Source organism: Salmo salar, chromosome ssa17 (genome assembly GCF_905237065.1).
Source record: "Salmo salar chromosome ssa17, Ssal_v3.1, whole genome shotgun sequence".
NCBI classification, from domain to species: Eukaryota; Metazoa; Chordata; class Actinopteri; order Salmoniformes; family Salmonidae; genus Salmo; species Salmo salar.
Genome location: NC_059458.1, coordinates 70,398,562 through 70,423,156, shown reverse-complemented (window position 1 = coordinate 70,423,156; position 24,595 = coordinate 70,398,562). Strand labels below are relative to the sequence as shown.

Genomic DNA, 24,595 nt, shown 5'->3' with positions numbered 1-24,595 from the left:
GTATGTAAACTTCTGACCCACTGGAATTGTGATATAGTGAATTATAAGTGAAATAATCTGTCTGTAAACAATTATTGGAAAAATTACTTGTCATGCACAAAGTAGATGTCCTAACCGACTTGCCAAAACTGTAGTTTGTTAACAAGAAGTTTAGGTAGGGATAAAGTGACTAGGCAACAGGATAGATAATAAAGAGCAGCGTATGTGATGAGTGAAAAGACCCCAAAAGGGTCAGTCCAGATTTGGTTAAATATTTGTATGGCTTTGGGGGTGGAAGCTGTTCAGGGTCCTGATGGTTCCAGACTTGGTATCTCAGTGATGTACTGGGCCATACGCACTGCCCTCTGTAGTCCTTTGCTGTCGGATGTCAAGCAGTTGCCATACCAAGCGGTGATGCAGCCAGTCAAGATACTCTCAAGGGTGCAGCTGTAGAACTTTTTGAGGATCTGAGGGCCCATGCCAAATCTTGGTACACTTAAAACCAGAACAATTTATAAATAGTTCACCACGCTTGTTTGCTTTGAATTTCTTCTGTGTAATGTCTTCATGAACAGACTCTAGAATTTTAAAGTGTTATTCACCTGTCCCCATGGGATAACCAGTTGTTGAACCCTTTTTGGTTCCAGGCACAACCCTTTTGGTTTCCATGTAGAACCCTTTTCACAGAGCGTTCTACCTGGAACCCAAAAGGGTTCTTTAAATGGTTATCCTATGGGGACACCCAAAATACCCTTTTGGAACGCTTTTTTCTAAGAGTGCAGTTATACAATATTCTAATTATTTAGGGAACGTCATGCAACAGACTTGTGCATTGTGATTGAAATGTGTGCTTTAGGGTTATATCGTCTCAAGACTATTCATCTTTACTTTTGTAAAAGTCAAGTAACTGAATTTTCTTTCGTGCAACGCAACCATGTTCTTTTGTTTTGTTCTTTGTGGCAAGACAAAAGGAAATGATGGTGTGTGTTCCATGGTTAATTGTCAGTCAGGGGGATCAGCATTCAGACTCATCTCTAACAATGATACTGCAGTATTTCCGGTTTCTGAACACTTGGACCAAAATAGAGTCTTGTTTTTGCAGGCTGATATCTAAGACGAGGATTGCAGGGTCGTTCCACGAGTACCTTTTGCATCACTTTGACACTGTTGATTTAAATTGTGCACCAATATTGAATTTTCAAAGCCTGTTATGTTATATGATCTTGTCCTGAGAGAACAGAAGTGGTGTTGTTGGTGAGTTTGGTTCAACCTAGGTGTGATGAAGATGTGCTTCTCCTCTCCTATTTCTATTGACTTTCATCCCAAGACAAACACATCTAGTCTATTTGCAGTTTCCATTACCACGTGTTGCTGGGGTGAGTCGGTTGTGTTATTATCATCAAGGTAATGTTGAAGTGTTGGATATGTTTACTTTATTGAACTGAATCTTAATTAGGGTTGGATCAAAACACTATTGCTTCACTGCTCTCAAACTCAACTCTGGACCTCTAAGACTGTTCCACTGCATTGTTTCACTGTTCCCCTGTAATCAGGGACTGATTTAGACCTGGGACACCAGGTGTGTGCAATTAGTTAGGTAGAACAGAAAACCAGCAGGCTCCAGACCTCATAGGGTCAGAGTTGAGTACCCCTGATCTACAGTATATAGCTCTGAATGATCTGTTATCCTTCACAAACTGTTGAAGTCCCTGTATAACATATACCCTCTTTTAGAAAAAAATGAAATGCTGCCTTGCTCTGTGTTTACATTGGACTACCATCTGTTCAATGAGTCTTTACCTACAATGACGCAGACCTAACTGGCATCAATGCACGATTTCCGCCAAAGTCATCAGATGCTTTTTTTAGGAGTTCAAATTCATCTCTCTCATAGGTAGAGAAACCTGTTGTTTGGAGACATGGAGACAAGGCAGGGTACTGGGTTAATGGGGACGAGGCAGGGTACTGGGTTAATGGGGACGAGGCAGGGTACTGGGTTAATGGGGACGAGGCAGGGTACTGGGTTAATGGGGACGAGGCAGGGTACTGGGTTAATGGGGACGAGGCAGGGTACCAAGGACGTGGAGACAAGGCAGGGTACCAAGGACGTGGAGACAAGGCAGGGTACCAAGGACGTGGAGACAAGGCAGGGTACCAAGGACGTGGAGACGAGGCAGGATACTGAGTTAATGGGGATGAGGCAGGGTACCGGGGACATGCAGACGAGGTAGGGTACCAAGGACATGAGATGAGGCAGGATACTGAGTTAATGGGGATGAGGCAGGGTACCGGGGACATGCAGACGAGGTAGGGTACCAAGGACATGAGATGAGGCAGGATACTGAGTTAATGGGGATGAGGCAGGGTACTGGGGACATCTCATGTGATGTGACTCCCAAATAAGTCAACATGTGACTTTGTCAGAATGTGCATAACGTAGATACAGAGCTTTGAGTATTTTTTGATTTATTGAAGAGTATTTAGTTCCTGTTTCTAGTTTTTTAAGAATCAAATCAGAGTGTATAAAACTTGTAGTGTCTTGAATCTGTAGGAAATATCTCCACTAAGCAGCGTTGGCTAAAGGACCTCTGTCAACAGTGTTTGGGTCTTTGAGTGTGCTTGCCGTCCTGCCTGCGTATGTGCACTCGTCCATACGACCTTCACAAGGGCTGAGGGAGTAACTGGGGAGCTGGCCCTGACTGCAGCCAATCGATCGCTAGCCCTCACCACCCCTCTTCCGCTCAGCAGTCTCTCTCCAAACACACACCACACTCCCCACCGCCTCATTGCCCAAATAGACTCACATATGAGTGACAGGGCCAATTTCTCTCTCCTTCCACTCCCCTCTAATTCATAACCATTGATTTACACCTGGTGGTCTGAATGCTCTTTACACACACACACACACACACACACACACACACACACACACACACACACACACACACACACACACACACACACACACACACACACACACAGCTCACAGACTTGGTGTCTCAGCACATGGATTGAAGGACTGAAGGGACTTTCTGAAGGGCTGTAGAAGGTCTTCAGATGTGTAGCACAGTGTCCCAAACCTCTCCTTGAGTTCTCCCTGCTGTTCCTCCTATTTGATGTATTCCAGTCCAATCTCACCTGATTCAACTGATCAACGTCTCATCAATCCCTTCATTAGTTGAATTAAGTGTGTTAGTTCTGGATTCCATCAACTCATTGTGTCTGGTTCTCTTTAGTTCTCCTTCGTCCTAGTTCTCCCTGGTTCTCTTTAGTTCTCCTTCGTCCTAGTTCTCCCTGGTTCTCTTTGGGTCTCCTTCGTCCTAGTTCTCCCTGGTTCTCTTTAGTTCTCCTTCGTCCTAGTTCTCCCTGGTTCTCTCTAGTTCTCCTTCGTCCTAGTTCTCCCTGGTTCTCTTTAGTTCTCCTTCGTCCTAGTTCTCCCTGGTTCTCTTTGGGTCTCCTTCGTCCTAGTTCTCCCTGGTTCTCTTTAGTTTTCTTTCGTCCTAGTTCTCCCTGGTTCTCTTTAGTTCTCCTTCGTCCTAGTTCTCCCTGGTTCTCTTTAGTTCTCCTTCGTCCTAGTTCTCCCTGGTTCTCTTTAGTTCTCCTTCGTCCTAGTTCTCCCTGGTTCTCTTTAGTTCTCTTTCATCCTAGTTCTCCCTGGTTCTCTTTGGGTCTCCTTCGTCCTAGTTCTCCCTGGTTCTCTTTAGTTCTCCTTCGTCCTAGTTCTCCCTGGTTCTCTTTAGTTCTCCTTCGTCCTAGTTCTCCCTGGTTCTCTTTAGTTCTCCTTCGTCCTAGTTCTCCCTGGTTCTCTTTGGGTCTCCTTCGTCCTAGTTCTCCCTGGTTCTCTTTGGGTCTCCTTCGTCCTAGTTCTCCCTGGTTCTCTTTGGGTCTCCTTCGTCCTAGTTCTCCCTGGTTCTCTTTAGTTCTCCTTCGTCCTAGTTCTCCCTGGTTCTCTTTAGTTCTCCTTCGTCCTAGTTCTCCCTGGTTCTCTTTGGGTCTCCTTCGTCCTAGTTCTCCCTGGTTCTCTTTAGGTCTCCTTCGTCCTAGTTCTCCCTGGTTCTCTTTGGGTCTCCTTCGTCCTAGTTCTCCCTGGTTCTCTCTAGTTCTCCTTCGTCCTAGTTCTCCCTGGTTCTCTTTAGTTCTCTTTCATCCTAGTTCTCCCTGGTTCTCTTTAGTTCTCCTTCGTCCTAGTTCTCCCTGGTTCTCTTTAGTTCTCTTTCATCCTAGTTCTTCCTGGTTCTCTTTGGGTCTCCTTCGTCCTAGTTCTCCCTGGTTCTCTTTGGGTCTCCTTCGTCCTAGTTCTCCCTGGTTCTCTTTGGGTCTCCTTCGTCCTAGTTCTCCCTGGTTCTCTTTAGTTCTCATTCGTCCTAGTTCTCCCTGGTTCTCTTTGGGTCTCCTTCGTCCTAGTTCTCCCTGGTTCTCTTTGGGTTTCCTTCGTCCTAGTTCTCCCTGGTTCTCTTTGGGTCTCCTTCGTCCTAGTTCTCCCTGGTTCTCTTTGGGTTTCCTTCGTCCTAGTTCTCCCTGGTTCTCTTTGGGTTTCCTTCGTCCTAGTTCTCCCTGGTTCTCTTTAGTTCTCCTTCGTCCTAGTTCTCCCTGGTTCTCTTTGGGTTTCCTTCGTCCTAGTTCTCCCTGGTTCTCTTTGGGTTTCCTTCGTCCTAGTTCTCCCTGGTTCTCTTTAGTTTTCTTTCATCCTAGTTCTTCCTGGTTCTCTCTAGTTCTCCTTCGTCCTAGTTCTCCCTGGTTCTCTTTAGTTCTCCTTCGTCCTAGTTCTTCCTGGTTCTCTTTAGTTCTCCTTCGTCCTAGTTCTTCCATTTATTTATATGTATATATTCTTATCCCATTCCTTTACTTAGATGTGTGTGTATTAGGTAGTTTTTGTGCATTTGTTAGATTACATGTTAAATATTGCTGCGCTGTCAGAACTAGAAGCACAAGCATTTCACTGCACTCATAATAACATCTGCTAACCATGTGTATGTGACCAATAACATCTGCTAACCATGTGTATGTGACCAATAACATCTGCTAATCATGTGTATGTGACCAATAACATCTGCTAACCATGTGTATGTGACCAATAACATCTGCTAACCATGTGTATGTGACCAATAACATCTGCTAACCATGTGTATGTGACCAATAACATCTGCTAATCATGTGTATGTGACCAATAACATCTGCTAACCATGTGTATGTGACCAATAACATCTGCTAACCATGTGTATGTGACCAATAACATCTGCTAACCATGTGTATGTGACCAATAACATCTGCTAATCATGTGTATGTGACCAATAACATCTGCTAACCATGGGTATGTGACCAATACAATTTGATTTGATTTGGTTCTCCTCCTGGTTCTTGTAATTGAGATCTGGCATATGTGGAATGGTCGTTTGTTCTCGAGAAGAGGTGTGGAATGGTCCTGGGTTCTCAAGAAGACGTGTGGAATGGTCCTGGGTACTTGAAAAGAGGTGTGGAATGGTCCTGGGTACTTGAAAAGAGGTGTGGAATGGTCCTGGGTTCTCGGAAAGAGCTGTGGAATGGTCCTGGGTTCTCGGGAAGAGGTGTGGAATGGTCCTGGGTTCTCGAGAAGAGGTGTGGAATGGTCCTGGGTTCTCGAGAAGAGGTGTGGAATGGTCCTGGGTTCTCGAGAAGAGGTGTGTAATGGTCCTGGGTTCTCGAGACGAGGTGTGGAATGGTCCTGGGTTCTCGAGAAGAGGTGTGGAATGGTCCTGGGTTCTCGAGAAGAGGTGTGGAATGGTCCTGGGTTCTCGAGAAGAGGTGTGGAATGGTCCTGGGTTCTCGAGAAGAGGTGTGGAATGGTCCTGGGTTCTCGAGAAGAGGTGTGGAATGGTCCTGGGTACTCGAGAAGAGGTGTGGAATGGTCCTGGGTACTTTAGAAGCGGTGTGGAATGGTCCTGGGTACTTTAGAAGAGGTGTGGAATGGTCCTGGGTACTTTAGAATAGGTGTGGAATGGTCCTGGGTACTCGAGAAGAGGTGTGGAATGGTCCTGGGTGCTTTAGAAGAGGTGTGGAATGGTCCTGGGTTCTCGAGAAGAGGTGTGGAATGGTCCTGGGTACTTTAGAAGAGTTGTGGAATGGTCCTGGGTTCTCGAGAAGAGGTGTGGAATGGTCCTGGGTACATCAGAAGAGGTGTGGAATGGTCCTGGGTACTTTAAAGGAAGTGTGGAAAGGTCCTGGGTACTTTAGAAGAGGTGTGGAATGGTCCTGGGTACTTTAGAAGAGGTGTGGAATGGTCCTGGGTTCTCGAGAAGAGGTGTGGAATGGTCCTGGGTACTTTAGAAGAGGTGTGGAATGGTCCTGGGTACTTTAGAAGAGGTGTGGAATGGTCCTGGGTACTTGAGAAGAGGTGTGGAATGGTCCTGGGTACTTGAGAAGAGGTGTGGAATGGTCCTGGGTACTTTAGAAGAGGTGTGGAATGGTCCTGGGTACTTTAAAGGAAGTGTGGAAAGGTCCTGGGTACTTTAGAAGAGGTGTGGAATGGTCCTGGGTACTTTAGAAGAGGTGTGGAATGGTCCTGGGTACATTAGAAGAGGTGTGGAATGGTCCTGGGTACTTTAGAAGAGGTGTGGGAAACACTGCTGTGGTATTTTTAATCTTTAGCTGTAATGTAACTAAAGTGTGTGTGTGTGTGTGTGTGTGTGTGTGTGTGTGTGTGTGTGTGTGTGTGTGTGTGTGTGTGTGTGTGTGTGTGTGTTCAGGTGGGTCTCCAGGCTCGGACCCCCAGGTGACCAATGAGAGCGTCCGCAGCAGGGACCAGATCCTCCAGACTCTGACTGACCTGTCCAGGGCCTTCCAGGACATCGCTGACCGCTGTCTGCTGGTCCTCCACCTGGAGGTCAGGTACGTACGGACATGGACTCTCCAGGATAAACACCCAGCCTGGGTCATGTTCACAATGACCTTTTCCTATTGGTCATGTTCACAATTACCTTTTCCTATTGGTCATGTTCACAATGACCTTTTCCTATTGGTCATGTTCACAATGACCTTTTCCTATTGGTCATGTTCACAATGACCTTTTCCTATTGGTCATGTTCACAATGACCTTTTCCTATTGGTCATGTTCACAATGACCTTTTCCTATTGGTCATGTTCACAATGACCTTTTCCTATTGGTCAAGTACAGATCATACTACCGCCCGCTTCACTCCGTTTTCTTTTATTTAGTCCCTAGCGAACACAACCGTGATTTATAAAATCTTCCTCTCAATGGTTTCACAGTGTTCTTCAGTCCTGGTCCTGAGTGGGGGCACACTGAGTTAGCAGGCTGTTGTTCTATCAGACTAACAAGTTGACTGTCAGACCTTGAATAGTTCCACCTATGAATTTGAGAGTGATTAAATCAAATCAAATCAAATGTATTTATATAGCCCTTCTTACATCAACTGATATCTCAAAGTGCTGTACAGAAACCCAGCCTAAAACCCCAAACAGCAAGCAATGCAGGTGTAGAAGCACGGTGGCTAGGAAAAACTCCCTAGAAAGGCCAAAACCTAGGAAGAAACCTAGAGAGGAACCAGGCTATGAGGGGTGGCCAGTCCTCTTCTGGCTGTGCCGGGTGGAGATTATAACAGAACAAGGCCAAGATGTTCAAATGTTCATAGATGACCAGCATGGTCAAATAATAATAATCACAGTAGTTGTCGAGGGTGCAACAAGTCAGCACCTCGAGTAAATGTCAGTTGGCTTTTCATAGCCGATCATTGAGAGTATCTCTACCGCTCCTGCTCTCTCTAGAGAGTTGAAAACAGCAGGTCTGGGACAGGTAGCACGTCCGGTGAACAGGTCAGGGTTCCATAGCCGCAGGCAGAACAGTTGAAACTGGAGCGGCAGCACGGCCAGGTGAACTGGGGACAGCAAGGAGTTATCATGCCAGGTAGTCCTGAGGCATGGTCCTAGGGCTCAGGTCCTCCGAGAGAGAGAGAAAGAAAGAAAGAGAGAATTAGAAAGAGCGTACTTAAATTCACACAGGACACCGGATAAGACAGGAGAAATACTCCAGATATAACAGACTGACCCTAGCCCCCCGACACATAAACTACTGTAGCATAAATACTGGAGGCTGAGACAGGAGGGGTCAGGAGACACTGTGGCCCCATCTGATGATACCCCCGGATAGGGCCAAAAAGGCAGGATATAACCCCAACCACTTTTCCAAAGCACAGCCCCCACACTACTAGAGGGATATCTTCAAACACCAACTTACCATCTTGAGACAAGGCCGAGTATAGCCCACAAAGATCTCCGCCACGGCACAACCCAAGGGGGGGGCGCCAACCCAGACAGGAAGACCACATCAGTGACTCAACCCACTCAAGTGACGCACCCCTCCTAGGGACGGCAAGGAAGAACACCAGTAAGCCAGTGACTCAGCCCCTGTAAAAGGGTTAGAGGCAGAAAATCCCAGTGGAGAGAGGGGAACCGGCCAGGCAGAGACAGCAAGGGCGGTTCGTTGCTCCAGAGCCTTTCCGTTCACCTTCACACTCCTGGGCCAGACTACACTCAATCATAGGACCTACTGAAGAGATGAGTCTTCAATAAAGACTTAAAGGTTGAGACCGAATCTGCGTCTCTCACATGGGTAGGCAGACCATTCCATAAAAATGAAGCTCTATAGGAGAAAGCCCTGCCTCCAGCTGTTTGCTTAGAAATTCTAGGGACAATTAGGAGGCCTGCGTCTTGTGACCGTAGCGTACGTGTAGGTATGTACGGCAGGACCAAATCAGAAAGATAGGTAGGAGCAATCCCATGTAATGCTTTGTAGGTTAGCAGTAAAACCTTGAAATCAGCCCTTGCCTTAACAGGAAGCCAGTGTAGGGAGGCTACCACATTTGTTCAGCCCCGTCCTTCAACTTTATAGCGCACCAAGTGGCAGGGCTGTCATTTCTTTTATTTTAGAACCCCTTTAGGTGTATATATATGTATGTTATTATTATTATTATTTGATAAATATTGAATTTGGCCTTTAGTACCATACCCCACATTGAATAAACATTCATAAAACAGTCAAAAAATAAATCATAAGGAATAAGGTTTTGAAGTGTCTGTCCTATATCTAGGAGATATAAGGAAGCTCAGGAAATATATATAATTTTTTTAATACATATTTAACCCCTTTTTTGGGGTAGGCACAACATCGGTTTCCTTCAGACTAGTTAGTTTGTAGCCCAAATGTTCAGACGCTGCAAACAGAAGTTGGCAAATCGACACTACTGACTTTAGACGAGTCCCCTGACACTTGTGGAGACCACCATCATGTTTGGGCTGATTAATGGTCTGACAAACACCGCTCTAGCTCTGCCACCTTTCACAGCAGATGAGGAAGTGCGACATTGGCGGTGGATTGAGACTCATCCAATAGAATAAAACAGATATCTCTAGCTGAAACTGACGGATTGTGATGGGATAAAAAATAAAAATGATATTACTTAGATTGGTGCACCGGCGTGTCAGTCAACTCTAGGGGGTTAAACAAGTGCAAGACCATTTAATAACACATTCAGACCAATGTCTCCCTTCAGATCCAGTGAGTTCACCCATTAACGTCTAAAACAAGTGATTTACCAGCCAAACCCAGAAAACAACCAACTCTCTCTCCATCAACAGCCCCTAACAGCCCCCATCTCCTCCTTCTCTTTATCCCTCCATCCCTCCATCACCTCCTTCCTCTCTTTATCCCTCCATCCCTCATCATGGCTCTGAGATATTGTTTCGCTTCTGCAGTAATGTTTATGATCGCCACGAAAAAAGAGAGGGGGCGAGAAACCCTCCCTGAGCTCTGCACTGCTCTGCTACTCCACGCCTTATGGACTTTTACCCATCAACCACATTTCCCCGACAGTAAGGGTGGCAAATGATGCCATCAGGAAGAGGAGAGAAAGAGGAAGAAAGAGAGAGATGCAGAAAGAGGGAGGGAAAGAAGGAGATGGAGGGAGGGAGGGAGGGGGAGAGAGAGGGGGAGAAAGGGTGTTGGTTTTTATGTCTCCACTCATGTTTTTAATAGCCACTGGGGCCGAAGATAGTTTTTGGGTCTTCTGATGAAGGTGTGAGCAGGCAGAGATCATGTATCAGTCAGGTGTTTAGGGAAACTAAGCACCCGCATGGTGGCTCTTGGATTAGAATGTCACGCTTGGTCAAATGTGTTTAAAGACAAGAGGCGGAGGGGAGACATTAGATTAAGTTACAGTAGACTGATATCTACATATCACAATCTGTCCTGATAGTTACATGGTGGATGAATTCAGTGAAACATCCCACTAGAGCTGAGCGATACATTTCCACCACCGCTTTTTCATTCTCCTTTATATACTAGTTAATGGGACATCAATTGTTCCATTAACAATCACCCATATTAGCAAAGTTATTTCATTTCAAACTTCTCATTTCTCTAGTATAGGCTGCTTATCATAATGAACGATATCAGCAAAATGCCTGCGATAAGTAACACTAAGCTGATTCCGTCACCATCATGACTTCATCTACTGGTAGGATTTGGTTGGACTAAACACACTCAACAATATTGTCTGTCTCTCCTCATCTGTCTCTCCTCTCTCCTCCTCTGTCTCTCCTCTCTCCTCATCGGTCTCTCCTCTCTCCTCATCTGTCTCCTCTCTCCTCATCTCTCTCCTCTCTCCTCATCTGTCTATCCTCTCTCTTCCCCTCATCTGTCTATCCTCTCTCTTCCCCTCATCTGTCTATCCTCTCTTCTCCCCTCAGAGTGCATTGTTTCCACTACCTGATCCCCCTGGCCAAGCAGGGGAACTATGCCATAGTGGCCAACGTAGAGAGCATGGACTACGACCCCTTGGTGGTCAAACTCAACAAGGACATCAGCGCCATCGAGGAGGTGATGGGCGCCGCGCTGCAGCAACACAAGTTCCAGTACATCTTTGAAGGTAAGCCTGTTGTTGGGGGTCGTCCATGATAATGTCATGTGTTGAGAAAGTATTGGTCAGTGCCCTTTTTAGGAATATTTCATTATATTGATTATATTGGCTTAATGAGCTTGTTTCACCTGACTGTGCTCAGGTCAGTGTGTGCCTGTATTAGAGGTCGACCGATTAATCGGAATGGCCGATTAATTAGGGCCGATTTCAAGTTTTCATAACAATCGGTTATCGGTATTTTTGCCCACCGATTTGCCGATTTTATTTTATTTTTTTACACCTTTATTTAACTAGGCAAGTCAGATTAAGAACACATTCTTATTTTCAATGACGGCCTAGGAACGGGGGTTAACTGCCTTGTTCAGGGGGGATTCGGGGATTCGTTTTTGCAACCTTCTGGTTACTAGTCCAACGCTCTAACCACCTGCCTTACATTGCACTCCACAAGGAGCCTGCATGGCAGGTTGACTACCTGTTACGCAAGGGCAGCAAGAAGCCAAGGTAAGTTGCTAGCTAGCATTAAACTTATCTTATAAAATACTATCAATCTTAACATAATCACTAGTTAACCTCTGGACGGGCATCCAGCGAAAAATCCTATCGCCATTAGCATAACGAAATTTTATATATATATTTTTTCAAATATAGGACTATGTTATATCGTTTTATAGATACACCTCTCCTGAATCGAACCACGTTGTCCGATTTCAAAAAGGCTTTACAGCAAAAGCAAAACATTAGATTATGTTAGAGGAGTATATCGTAAAAGTAGCCACATAGCCATTTTCCGACCAACCACATGCATCACAAATAACCAAAAAACAGCTAAATGCAGCACTAACCTTTGACAATCTCCATCAGATGACACTCCTAGGACATCATGTTACACAATACATGCATTCTTTTGTTCGATAAAGTTCATATTTATATATAAAAAACAGCATTTTACATCGGCGCGTGACGTTGACTAACTATTTTCCCTCAAATGCATCCGGTGAAACAGCGCTACAATTTACTAAATTACTATTCGAAAACATTTTTAAAATGTAATATTGTCATTCTAAGATTTATAGATGAATATCTCTTGAAAGCACCTGTAATGCCAGATTTAAAAATAACTTTTCTGGGTAATCACACTTTGCGATAAAAGGGGATGCGATACTCAAAAACAGGCTACCATAACAGGTCAGCGCCATCTTGGAACAATCGCATATCAAATCTACTCTTGTATACTATTGTCAATAATCACTTACCTTTGATTATCTTCATCAGAAGGCACTTCCAGGAATCCCAGGTCCACAACAAATGTATTAGAAACATTACTTTATGCTATCCCAGGTATTCCTTAAAGAGGTGGGGTTTCAGGTGTCTCCGGAAGGTGGTGATTGACTCCGCTGTCCTGGCGTCGTGAGGGAGCTTGTTCCACCATAGGGGTGCCAGAGCAGCGAACAGTTTTGACTGGGCTGAGCGGGAACTGTGCTTCCTCAGAGGTAGGGGGGCCAGCAGGCCAGAGGTGGATGAGCGCAGTGCCCTCGTTTGGGTGTAGGGACTGATCAGAGCCTGAAGGTACGGAGGTGCCGTTCCCCTCACGGCTCCGTAGGCAAGCACCATGGTCTTGTAGCAGATGCGAGCTTCAACTGGAAGCCAGTGGAGAGAGCGGAGGAGCGGGGTGACGTGAGAGAACTTGGGAAGGTTGAACACCAGACGGGCTGCGGCGTTCTGGATGTGTTGTAGGGGTTTAATGGCACAGGCAGGGAGCCCAGCCAACAGCGAGTTGCAGTAATCCAAACGGGAGATGACAAGTGCCTGGATTAGGACCTGCGCCGCTTCCTGTGTGAGGCAGGGTCGTACTCTGCGAATGTTGTAGAGCATGAACCTACAGGATCGGGTCACCGCCTTGATGTTAGTGGAGAACGACAGGGTGTTGTCCAGGGTCACGCCAAGGTTCTTAGCACTCTGGGAGGAGGACACAATGGAGTTGTCAACCGTGATGGCGAGCTCATGGAACGGGCAGTCCTTCCCCGGGAGGAAGAGCAGCTCTGTCTTGCCGAGGTTCAGCTTGAGGTAGTGATCCGTCATCCACACTGATATGTCTGCCAGACATGCAGAGATGCGATTCGCCACCTGGTTATCAGAAGGGGGAAAGGAGAAGATTAATTGAGTGTCGTCTGCATAGCAATGATAGGAGAGACCATGTGAGGATATGACAGAGCCAAGTGACTTGGTGTATAGCGAGAATAGGAGAGGGCCTAGAACAGAGCCCTGGGGGACACCAGTGGTGAGAGCACGTGGTGCGGAGGCAGATTCTCGCCACGCCACCTGGTAGGAGCGACCTGTCAGGTAGGACGCAATCCAAGCGTGGGCCGCGCCGGAGATGCCCAACTCGGAGAGGGTGGAGAGGAGGATCTGATGGTTCACAGTATCAAAGGCAGCAGATAGGTCTAGGAGGATGAGAGCAGAGGGGAGAGAGTTAGCTTTAGCAGTGCGGAAAGCCTCCATGACACAGAGAAGAGCAGTCTCAGTTGAATGACCAGTCTTGAAACCTGACTGATTTGGATCAAGAAGGTCATTCTGAGAGAGATAGCAAGAGAGCTGGCCAAGGACGGCACGTTCAAGAGTTTTGGAGAGAAAAGAAAGAAGGGATACTGGTCTGTAGTTGTTGACATCGGAGGGATCGAGTGTAGGTTTTTTCAGAAGGGGTGCAACTCTCGCTCTCTTGAAGACGGAAGGGACGTAGCCAGCGGTCAAGGATGAGTTGATGAGCGAGGTGAGGTAAGGGAGAAGGTCTCTGGAAATGGTCTGGAGAAGAGAGGAGGGGATAGGGTCAAGCGGGCAGGTTGTTGGGCGGCCGGCCGTCACAAGACGCGAGATTTCATCTGGAGAGAGGGGGGAGAAAGAGGTCAAAGCATACACAAGTATATATTTTTTAACCTGCATATTTAGTTACTATTGCCTGCTAACATGAAATTGTGTCACTGCTCTTGCGTTCATTGCCTGGCTTGTTGCGAACTAATTTGCCAGAATTTTACGTAATTATGACATACCATTGAAGGTTGTGCAATGTAACAGGAATATTTAGACTTAGGGATGCCACCCGTTAGATAAAATACGGACCGGTTCTGTATTTCACTGAAAGAAAAAAAAACGGTTTGTTTTCGAGATGATAGTTTCCGGATTCTACCATATTAATGACCTAAGGCTCGTGTTTCTGTGTGTTTTATTATATTATAATTAAGTCTATGATTTGATAGAGCAGTCTGACTGAGCGGTGGTAGGCACCAGCAGGCTCGTAAGCATTCATTCAAACAGCACTTTCGTGCGTTTTGCCAGCAGCTCTTCGCAATGCATTGCGCTGTTTATGACTTCAAGCCTGTCATCTCCCAAGATTAGGCTGGTGTAACCGATGTGAAATGGCTAGCTAGTTAGCGGGTGCGCGCTAATAGCGTTTGAAACGTCACTCGCTCTGAGACTTGGAGTAGTTGTTTCCCTTCCTCTGAATGGGTAACGCTGCTTCGAGGGTGGCTGTTGTCGATGTGTTCCTGGTTCGAGCCCAGGTAGGAGCGAGGAGAGGGACGGAAGCTGTACTGTTACACTGGCAATACTAAAGTGCCTATAAGAACATCCAATAGTCAAAGCTATATGAAATACAAATCGTATAGAGAGAAATAGTCCTATAATTCCTATAATAACTCATGTTAAAAGGAACCACCAGCTTTCATATGTTCCCATGTTCTGAGCAAGGCACTTAAACGTTAGCTTTCTTACATGGCACATATTGCACTTTTACTTTCTTCTCCAACACTTTGTTTTTGCATTATTTAAACCAAATTGAACATGTTTCATTATTTATTTGAGGCTAAATTGATTTTATTGATGTATTATATTAAGTTAAAATAAGTGTTAATTCAGTATTGTTGTAATTGTCATTATTGCAAATAAATAAAATAAATACATAAAAAAAAAAAACGTCCGAATAATCGGTATCGGCTTTTTTGGTCCTCCAATAATCGCTATCGGCGTTGAAAAATTATAATTGGTCAACCTCTAGCCTGTATTTTCCCTGTCTTTTTGGGGTACAAATGTCCACTGCGGTGATCAATAGAAGTGTTGACTACTGGGATGTATTCTGCAGTATGTGACTGGTATGTGTTTTCTCTCTCTTCATGTTCTCTTGCGCTCTCTTCTCTCGTCTCTCTCTCTCCTCTCGTCTCTCCTCTCTCTCTCTCTCTCTCTTCTCTCTTTTGTGCTCTCTCTCTCCCCTTATTGCACTCTCTCTCTCCCTGTCTCTTCTATTCTCTTCTCGAGCTCTCCCTCTCTCTCCCTCTCTCTCTTCTTTGTCTGTCTGTCTCTCTGTCTGTCTCTCTGTCTGTAGGTCTTGGCCACCTGATCTCCTGTATTCTGATCAATGGAGCCCAGTACTTTAAGAGGATCAGTGAGTCTGGCATCAAGAAGATGTGTAGGAACATCTTTGTCCTGCAGCAGAACCTCACCAACATCACCATGTCTAGAGAGGCTGACCTGGACTTCGCTAGGTGAGACATACACACAGGAAGGGGACAAAGAAAGACAGGGTAAGAGATGGATGAACATGACGGAAGGATAGAGAGGGGACACAAAGGGATAGAAATAGGAAAGAGGATGAGAGGAGGGAAAATCAAACTAGAGAGAGAGGGGGCGAGAGAGAGAGAGAGAGCGGGCGGGTGGGCGAGAGGGCGAGAGAGAGCGGGCGAGAGAGGGCGGGCGAGAGAGCGGGCGGCCGAGAGAGCGGGCGGGCGAGAGAGACAGAGCGGGCGGGCGAGACAGAGCGGGCGGGCGAGAGAGGGAGAGAGATAATCTAAGTTAGTCATTGGGAGGCTGTGTCTCAGAAGGACACAGGACAGCTTTATTTGGACGGATCAATGTGTAATCACTGTCTTCCTGCCCTCTGTCCCTCTCTCTCGCTGTATCCCTCTTCTGCAGTCCTTCTTTCTCGCTCCCTTTCTCGCCCTCTGTTCTGCATGTTCAACCAGCATACAGAACTGCACCAATCTACACCCCAGGAGGGAGTGAGAGGACCAGATGGGAGGGGGTACAGTGCATTCAGAAAGTATTCAGACCACTTGACTTTATCAACATTATTTTACGTTGCGACCTTATTCTCAAATCGATTTTTTTTTTTAATGTATCCTCATCAATCTACTCACAATACTGTAGAAAATGAAATATCTCATTTACATAAGTATTCTGACCCTTTACTCAGAACTTTGTTAAAGCACCTTTGGCAGCAATTATTCTTGGGTATGACGCTACAAACTTGGCACACCTGTATTTGGGGAGTTTCTCCCATTCTTCTCTGAAGATCCTCTCAAGCTCTGTCAGGTTTTCATCAAGGATCTCTTGTACTTTGCTTCGTTCATCTTTCCCTCGATCCTGACTACTCTCCCAGTCCATGCCGCTGAAAAACATCCCCACAGCATGATGCTGCCACCACCATGCTTCACTGTAGGGATGGTGCCATGTTTCCTCCAGACGTGACACTTGGCATTCAGGCCAAAGAGTTCAATCTTCGTTTCATCAGACCAGAGAATCTTGTTTCTCATGGTCTGAGAGATCCTTTAGGTTCCTTTTGGCAAACTCCAAGCGGGCTGTCATGTGCCTTTTACTGAGGAGTGGCTTCCGTCTGGCCACTCTACCATAAAGGTCTGATTGGTGGAGTGCTGCAGAGATGGTTCTCCTTCTGGAAGATTCTTCCATCTCCACAGAGGAACTCTGGAGCTCTGTCAGAGAGACCATCGGGTTCTTGGTCACCTCCCTGACCAAGGCCTTTCGCCCCATTGCTCAGTTTGGCCGGGCAGCCAGCTCTTGGAGGAGTTTTGGTGGTTTCAAACTTCTTCCATTTAAGAATGATGGAGACCACTGTGTTCTTGGCGACCTTCAATGCTGCAGAAAGTTTTTGGTACCCTTCCCCAGATCTGTGCCTCGACACAATCCTGTCTCGGAGCTCTACGGACAATTCCTTTGACCTCATGGCTTGGTTTTTGCTCTGACATGCACTGTCAACTGTGGGACCTTATATAGACAGGTGTGTGTCTTTGCAAATCATGTCCAATCAATTGTATTTACCAAAGGTGGACTCCAATCAAGTTGTAGAACCATCTCAAGGATGATCAATGGAAACAGGATCACGTGAGCTCAATTTTGAGTCTCATAACAAAGGGTCTGAATAATTATGTCAATATTTTCTTTTTTTTCCTTCTTTTTTTGTTGTTGACAAAATGTCTCATAACCTGTACTCGCTTTGTCATTATGGGGTATTGTGTGTAGATTGATGAGGGAAAAAAGTAATTTAATACATTTTAGAATAAGGCTGTAACTTAACAAAATGTGTAAATACTTTCTGAATGCACTTTAGGTCAATAAACCGCTCACCAAATGTACACCAGCGTCCTCCAACACCACTGACATACGACTGGTATTTTGACATATGAACAGGAATATAGTGTATGATGAACACCGTTTACACACCTTTTTGATGTGGTGTATAGCGTTTATGTACCAATACGGTAAATTAGCGTTGTCAGCTAATTTATTGAACACTGTTAACCCAGCTTTTTATTTACCCCTTCACCCCTGCGATGCTTGGTGCTCTTCTACCAGAGTCATTATAAGGGACCTTGACATGTCCTTTCAGGTGTTTTTCTGGAGACTTCAATATATTTTGACCAAACATAAAACAATACAAGGTCATTTTATGGACTCGTTGGACTGTAAACCAAAAGGCTTAAGACACCTAATCAAAGTCTAGGCTACCTCAACCCCCCCAAAACCCAATCTGATGACGTTAGATTTTCACTAGCTTTGCCAATCTCCATGCGATGTCCTTCGATACAATGTATGTTAGTCGGATGCTGTCTTGTCTGTGAATGTGTGTACAACGGGGTTTCCCAAACTCTGTCCTGGGGCCCCACCTCGCTGCATGTTTTGGTTTTTTCCTCAGCGCTACACAGCTGAATCAAATAACCAACTCATCATCCAGCTTTGGTTATTTGAGTCAGCTGTGTAGCGCTAGGGAAAAAACTGAACCGTGCACCCATGGGAGGCCCCAAGACAGAGTTTTGGAAACGTAGAAGACCCCGGCGATAACTGTGACAGACTTTGTCTCGTTAGGGTCTTGCCTAGCTCCATAGTGGTGCTGTTGTCTGATGGCAGGATAGTGGTATAGAGGGAGGAGCCTTGGTTAGTCTGTTATTTCTACTCCCTTTCACCTCCACATTATGGGGGAATAGCAGTGATGGCCTCTCTCTCTTTGTCTCTCTCTCTCTTTGTCTCTCTCTCTCTCTGTCTCTCTCTCTCTCCATCTCTCCCTCTCATTACATCTCTCTCTCTCTCTCTCTCTCTCTCTCTCTCTCTCTCTCTCTCTCTCTCGCTTTGTCTCTCGCTTTGTCTCTCTCTCTCTCTCTCTGTCTCTCTCTCTCTCTGTCTCTCTCTCTCTCTCTCTCTGTCTCTCTCTCTCTCCGTCTCTCCCTCTCATTACATCTCTCTCTCTCTTTCTCTCATGTATTCTCTCTCTGCCTCTCTCTCTCGCCGTCTCTCTCTCTCCCTCTCTCCCTCTCATTACATCTCTCTCTCTCTCTCGTTGTTTACACATTCATGGCTTTTCTGATTGACCATCCCCCAGCTCTGAACAAACACACATACACACAGGAGGGTGAGGAAAACCTCTTTCAAAAGGCCAGAAAGAAGGGAACGAAAGAGGGAGAATGAGAGAACACGAGAGATGTTCACCCTTCCTTCAGCCCAGTCTCAGAAGAACGACTGAATAAAGGGAAGAACAGGCCAGGAGAATGAGAGAAGGAAGGAATAGTCAAAGTAATTGATTGAAGAACGATAGAAGAGGAGGAATAGAGGAGAACGCTGCGGTGCTGTGAGTGGCTCCTGTGGTTGACCCTGGAAAGGACAGTAATAACCATCGATCCCAGTTACAACTGAGAAGCCCAATGACCAGCAGCACTGTAGCTGGCTCTACCCAAGGAAACACACACACATATACACACACACACACCAGCAGCACTGTAGCTGGCTCTACCCAAGGAACAAGGAAACACATACACATATATACATACACACACACACACACACACACACACATATACACACACACACACACACACACACACACACACACACACACACACACACACACACACACACACACACACACACACACACACACACACACACACACATATACACACACACATATACACACATATACACACATATACACACACACACACACACACACACACATATACACACACACACACACACACACACACACACACACACACACACACACACACACACACACACACACACACACACACATACACACATATACACACACACACACACACACACACACACACACACACACACACACACACACACACACACACACACAGAGAGAGAGAGTTATGTGTGAAATGGAAGGGTATGGAAACAGTGGCACCCAGTGGTCAAAGCTACAGTAGCTACTGCATATCTGTAATCAAGGCACTGCACAGGCCCTAAAATACTGCTGAAATGTCACATTTTAATTCTGGTGTGTTGGACTTTGTGTGACTATGTTTGTTCAAATGTAATCTTGTAGGTATCAGGTTGAATTCATTAATTTTCATTTTTGTTGTAAACGTTTCATTATTCTTTCAGTGCTTGTTATGGATGTCTGTGTGTGTGATGTGAGGCGTGTCTGTGTGTGATGTGAGGCGTGTCTGTGTGTGTGTGTGATGTGAGGCGTGTCTGTGTGTGATGTGAGGCGTGTCTGTGTGTGATGTGAGGCGTGTGTGCGTGTGTGTGTGTGATGTGAGGCGTGTGTGTGTGTGATGTGAGGCGTGTGTGTGTGTGTGCGATGTGAGGCGTGTCTGTGTGTGTGTGCGATGTGAGGCGTGTCTGTGTGTGTGTGCGATGTGAGGCGTGTGTGTGTGTGTGATGTGAGGCGTGTGTGTGATGTGAGGCGTGTGTGTGTGTGTGTGATGTGAGGCGTGTGTGTGATGTGAGGCGGTGTGTGTGTGTGTGTGATGTGAGGCGTGGTGTGTGTGATGTGAGGCGTGTGTGTGTGTGTGATGTGATGTGAGGCGTGTCTGTGTGTGTGTGTGTGATGTGAGGCGTGTGTGATGTGAGGCGTGTGTGTGTGTGTCTGTGTGTGTGATGTGAGGCGTGTCTGTGTGTGTGATGTGAGGCGTGTCTGTGTGTGTGTGTGTGATGTGAGGCGTGTCTGTGTGTGTGATGTGAGGCGTGTGTGTCTGTGTCTGTGTGTGTGATGTGAGGCGTGTCTCTGTGTGTGTGTGATGTGAGGCGTGTCTGTGTGTGTGATGTGAGGTGTGTGTGTGTGTGTGTGTGTGTGTGTGTGTGTGTGTGTGTGTGTGTGTGTGTGTGTGTGTGTGTGTGTGTGTGTGTGTGTGTGTGAGAGAGAGGCGTGTGTGAGGCGTGTCTGTGATAGTGACCTTGACCCATGTGCTGGTCTGAAGCCAAAACTCCCTGGGAGTGATAGACCCCTAGTCACCACACACACACACACACACAAAAACACACACACACAAAAACACACACACACACACAAAAACAAAAAAACAGGTCCCATCCCATAGACTTGGATGTTTCACCGGAACCTCTGATAAACCTCACGTTTGTGGTTGCCTTTCTCTCTCCCCTCCATCTCTCTCTTTTCGTCTGTCTCTATTTCTCTCTCTCTTCCCCATCACTCCTCTATTTCTCTCTCACTCTGCTGCTGTTTTTGGTTCTCTGCCACTGCAGGAGAGATAGATAGGGAGGGAGAGGGATGGATTGAGATAAAGAGAGAGGGGGATGGAGAGAGAGAGAGGATGGATCAAAGATGTGAAATAAATGGATGATGTGAACTTGGAGACCTCCTCTCCAGCTGTCTCCCAGATATACTGTCAGTCCACCAGACGCCCGCCGGGAATCTGCCCAACAACTGCACTCTAACATTGCCTTAACGTTGTAGAAGTGTTGTCACAATATTTTTTCCAGACATCTACCCTGTCTGTCCGTCTGTCCGTCCGTCCGTCCGTCCGTCCACACTGCGGCTGTTTAGCCATTCAGCACACACAGGTTGACTTACAGGGAATTACCATTCTGTTGAAACAAGCACTTTTACGAGAGGGAGGGGGAGAGAGAGCATTACAGAAGGACAGGGTTGGTATGTTCATTGTCTTACCTTTGAGAGGGAGGGAGGGAGGGTGAGAGGGAGGGAGGGAGGGAGGGAGGGAGGGAGGGAGGGAGGGAGGGAGGGAGGGAGGGAGGGAGGGAGGGACAGGGTTAGTTAGTATATTGTCTTCTAGATGGACTACTGGGGAGGGGTGTGTATTGTGTGAAAAAAGTCTTTGTTTGGGGGGGTTATGTCTAGAAAACTGTGTGTGTAACATCCAATCATAAGAGTGACAGTTGGTCTACCCTCTCTCTGACATCCAATCACACCCCCAGTGAGATACCCTGTGACCCCTGTCTCTAGCCTGTCCTGTTATCCTCCTAGCATTACATGCTAACACAGCTTCCATGATAAGCAAGTGAATCATTAGCCTTCAGAGCTAGCCCGTTATTGTCTGACAGACATGGACGGTGCAGGTGTCACGGGGTTGAGTGGAAACGCGGAGGTGTCTGGTAAACAGCTCAGCAGAGGGAGCATGTGGTAAAAGTCAGTTTAACCGTGTTGTCAAGGTGACAGGGCTGGGGCAGAGTCGACTCACCCCAGCTTTATTAACTACTGCTGACGGCTATGATAAACTATTTGTGTTTAGCGCTTGTATCTCAGTCTTTCTCTCCCTCCTTACCTGTCTGTCAATAGCAGGGGCGAAGCGGTGTTCGTTCCGTCTGGTTCCTCTATTTGTAGAGTTGATGTTATTACTTATCTGTCCTTCGTTGCACTGCAGTAGCTGCTTTCTCTGGGCTAAGTTTAGAGTTAGTGACTTTCCCATCTTTACCTAATGTGGTGTTAACTTGTGCTACCTGTTTACAAAGTGGAAAATGACTTGTCGTCTTTGAGCTAACTATCCACTTTCTTTGAACATGAGTCTTTCTGTCTGTCTCTCTGTGTCTCTCTCTCTCTCTCTCTCTCTCTCTCTCTCATAATGACTACACTGGTTATTGCTGATGAAGCTGCAGTGTCTCTGCATAGAGCTTCTCTAGTCACAAGAGGAGAGAGGGAGCGAGAGGAGTGGGAAAACTTGACGGAGCTCTCATTTGCGTCAGGAGCCCTGGCATTCGTTAAGCGGCGACAAGCATGCGTTCCGCTTGATGGAGAGAATCATCCTGAGAGAATCTCCTCCCTCCCTCCGTCCTGTCCTCCACCCTATCCCTCGCTAACTAATGTGTTGTTCTAAACACGCTGACAGAGGAAACCTTAAATGGCTTTAATATTGTACACGCTGGAAATGAGAGGAAATGAATTGTGCTGATTCTTGTGTTTTCTCTCCTCTCTCCCGCTTTCTCCCTTCTCTTCCTCTGTATCTTTCTCTCTCACCAGTGACATACGTAGATCTTGGCCCCATCCTCTGCCACATGCACCATAAATTTGCTTAATACTCTTTGTATACGGGGGGCTGCGCACGAAGGAGATGTGGGCTAATTAAAATGTAATGGCACACACACAGAGTTAGCGAGTGAGTGAGCGCTCTTGCAGGTGGTAGGGTGGGTTGGGAGGGAGGGAGGGAGGGTGGGTGGGTGGTTGGCAAGTGGGGAAATGCGGGCGACAGTGACGGTGGGTTCTGGAGTGTGTTTGACTGAGTGAGTGAGTGAAATCCTTCATTATCTCCCCCTGTGTGAATAAAGGCTGGTGGGGGGCGAAGGTGTAAGAGCACAGAGAATTTCATCTGATTAACAGCCGCTGTTGGGCAAATTACTTTCCAAGCACCTGGGTAATGAAGTGGTTGGTTGGAGGAGTTTTTGGCATCTGGGGGGCGATGAGTTGTATACACACACCAACAAACAATCTCTCTCTCACACACACACACCCCACCCAGCACGTCCAAACTTCCCCCTGGTACAACAGCTGGACAGGGTCCAGATAGCCAGGTGTCCAGTCAACATGATGACAGAGGGACGATGGCCAGTAGAACAGGCCAAAGAGAGGACAGTATTGTGGGGCAACATGGAGATCCAGACATTGCCAATCAGTTTGGAGATCCAAAGGCTTGAAATGTAGTGCCAAGTGCCCGATAATAGACAGAAACACGGTATACCTGAAACTGTGGTAATGTTCCAGATTGACTGCATTGCAGTCGGCAACTGCTGACTGACTGATCTACAAATCACCTTGCATGCTAAATAACTCCTCATTATCACTTGTAGATCAGTCAGTTTGCTCAGTCACACAGTATATTCCACTTTCATATTCAGTACACAGGGAGGCAACCAAAGATAGGGCCTTAGAGAACATTATACACTATAGCCTTATAAACTGGTTTACAAACGACGCAAACTGGAACGCCCAGATGTGAACACACAAATATACCAACATTTATACAAAGTGAAGTTGTCAATTATCACTCTTTTTCCCCACATCTGTTTTATTCATCCCCTGCTTTTCTACATCCCTTTGAGAACGGTGTGTGTGTGGGTTGTTAATTGTTCTCTTCAAAGCTTTCCCTTCTAAAAACAAACATGTATTTTCTGTTCACATAACAATGTGGACTATGTCCTCCTGTGTGCAGCTAATCGCATGCAGTATCTGGGGAATGGAAGTGGTGTTTTGGATGTGAATAACACACACACACACACAGTAGACACACACACACACACACAGTAGACACACACAGCCACAGTAGACACACACACACACAGTGGACACACACACACAGTAGACACACACACACACACACAGTGGACACACTCACACACAGTGGACACACACACACAGTGGACACACACACACAGTGGACACACACACAGATATACAGTAGAGACATGCGGTGCATATTTGAGAATGTGATAAGAACACTGCTGCCCATCAGGGGTTTCTCCGTGTCTCTGCCTGTGGCGAGCAAAGGAACCGGTATGACCCCTCATCAATATTGACGAGCTCATTGAGGGTGAGCATTGAAAAACTAACAGGGGGAGGGAGGAGAAGAGAGCGAGTATGCAAATAGTTCACAAACCAAGGGCATTACTTGTCAGAGAAAGAGAGAAATATTAAATAAATGAATCCCCACACACAGCTGTGAAAGTCTGTTCTTACTGGACCTAATCTCTCTCTCCATATTTGTTATCTTCCTCTCTCTCTTTCTCTCTCTGTTCTACTTGCAATATTACAACAGCAGAACTAGCTTGACACAAAAGGCTGCAGAATTGTTCAGTAATTCCTACATAGGAAAATAACCATTAGGTTTAGTAATGGGAGAGGCTTAGAAAGAATACAGCAAGATAATAGCTATTCTTATTCAGGTACACACACACACGAGATTTGTGCTTGTGACTTCCTTGGGATTTCTTCTCCTGGACACAATGGAAGACTTTCCCTCAGCTTAGCCTTCCTCTCCCTGCTGCTTTGATGGACACCACTTTAAATCACTCTCTTTCTCTGGGCACAAAGAGCTGAGTTAAAGGAGGAGATGGGTGAAGAGATTGAGCTTCCCGATGCCCCCAGGTTGAGTGGTGTGTGTGTGTGTGTGTGTGTGTGTGTGTGTGTGTGTGTGTGTCCTTTTGTGGGC

General features: G+C 46.2%; 1 protein-coding gene across 1 annotated transcript in view; it reads left to right on the top strand.

The window, feature by feature from the left end:
* The window catches only part of LOC106609610 (exocyst complex component 4), an 816,839-nt gene that overhangs the window by 789,285 nt on the left and 2,959 nt on the right, over positions 1-24,595 (top strand). Inside the window, exons 15-17 of the mRNA XM_045700059.1 lie at positions 6,702-6,843; positions 10,720-10,898; positions 15,262-15,421. Coding sequence (XP_045556015.1) covers positions 6,702-6,843; positions 10,720-10,898; positions 15,262-15,421 — 481 coding nt within the window. The remainder of the gene's footprint in view (positions 1-6,701; positions 6,844-10,719; positions 10,899-15,261; positions 15,422-24,595) is intronic.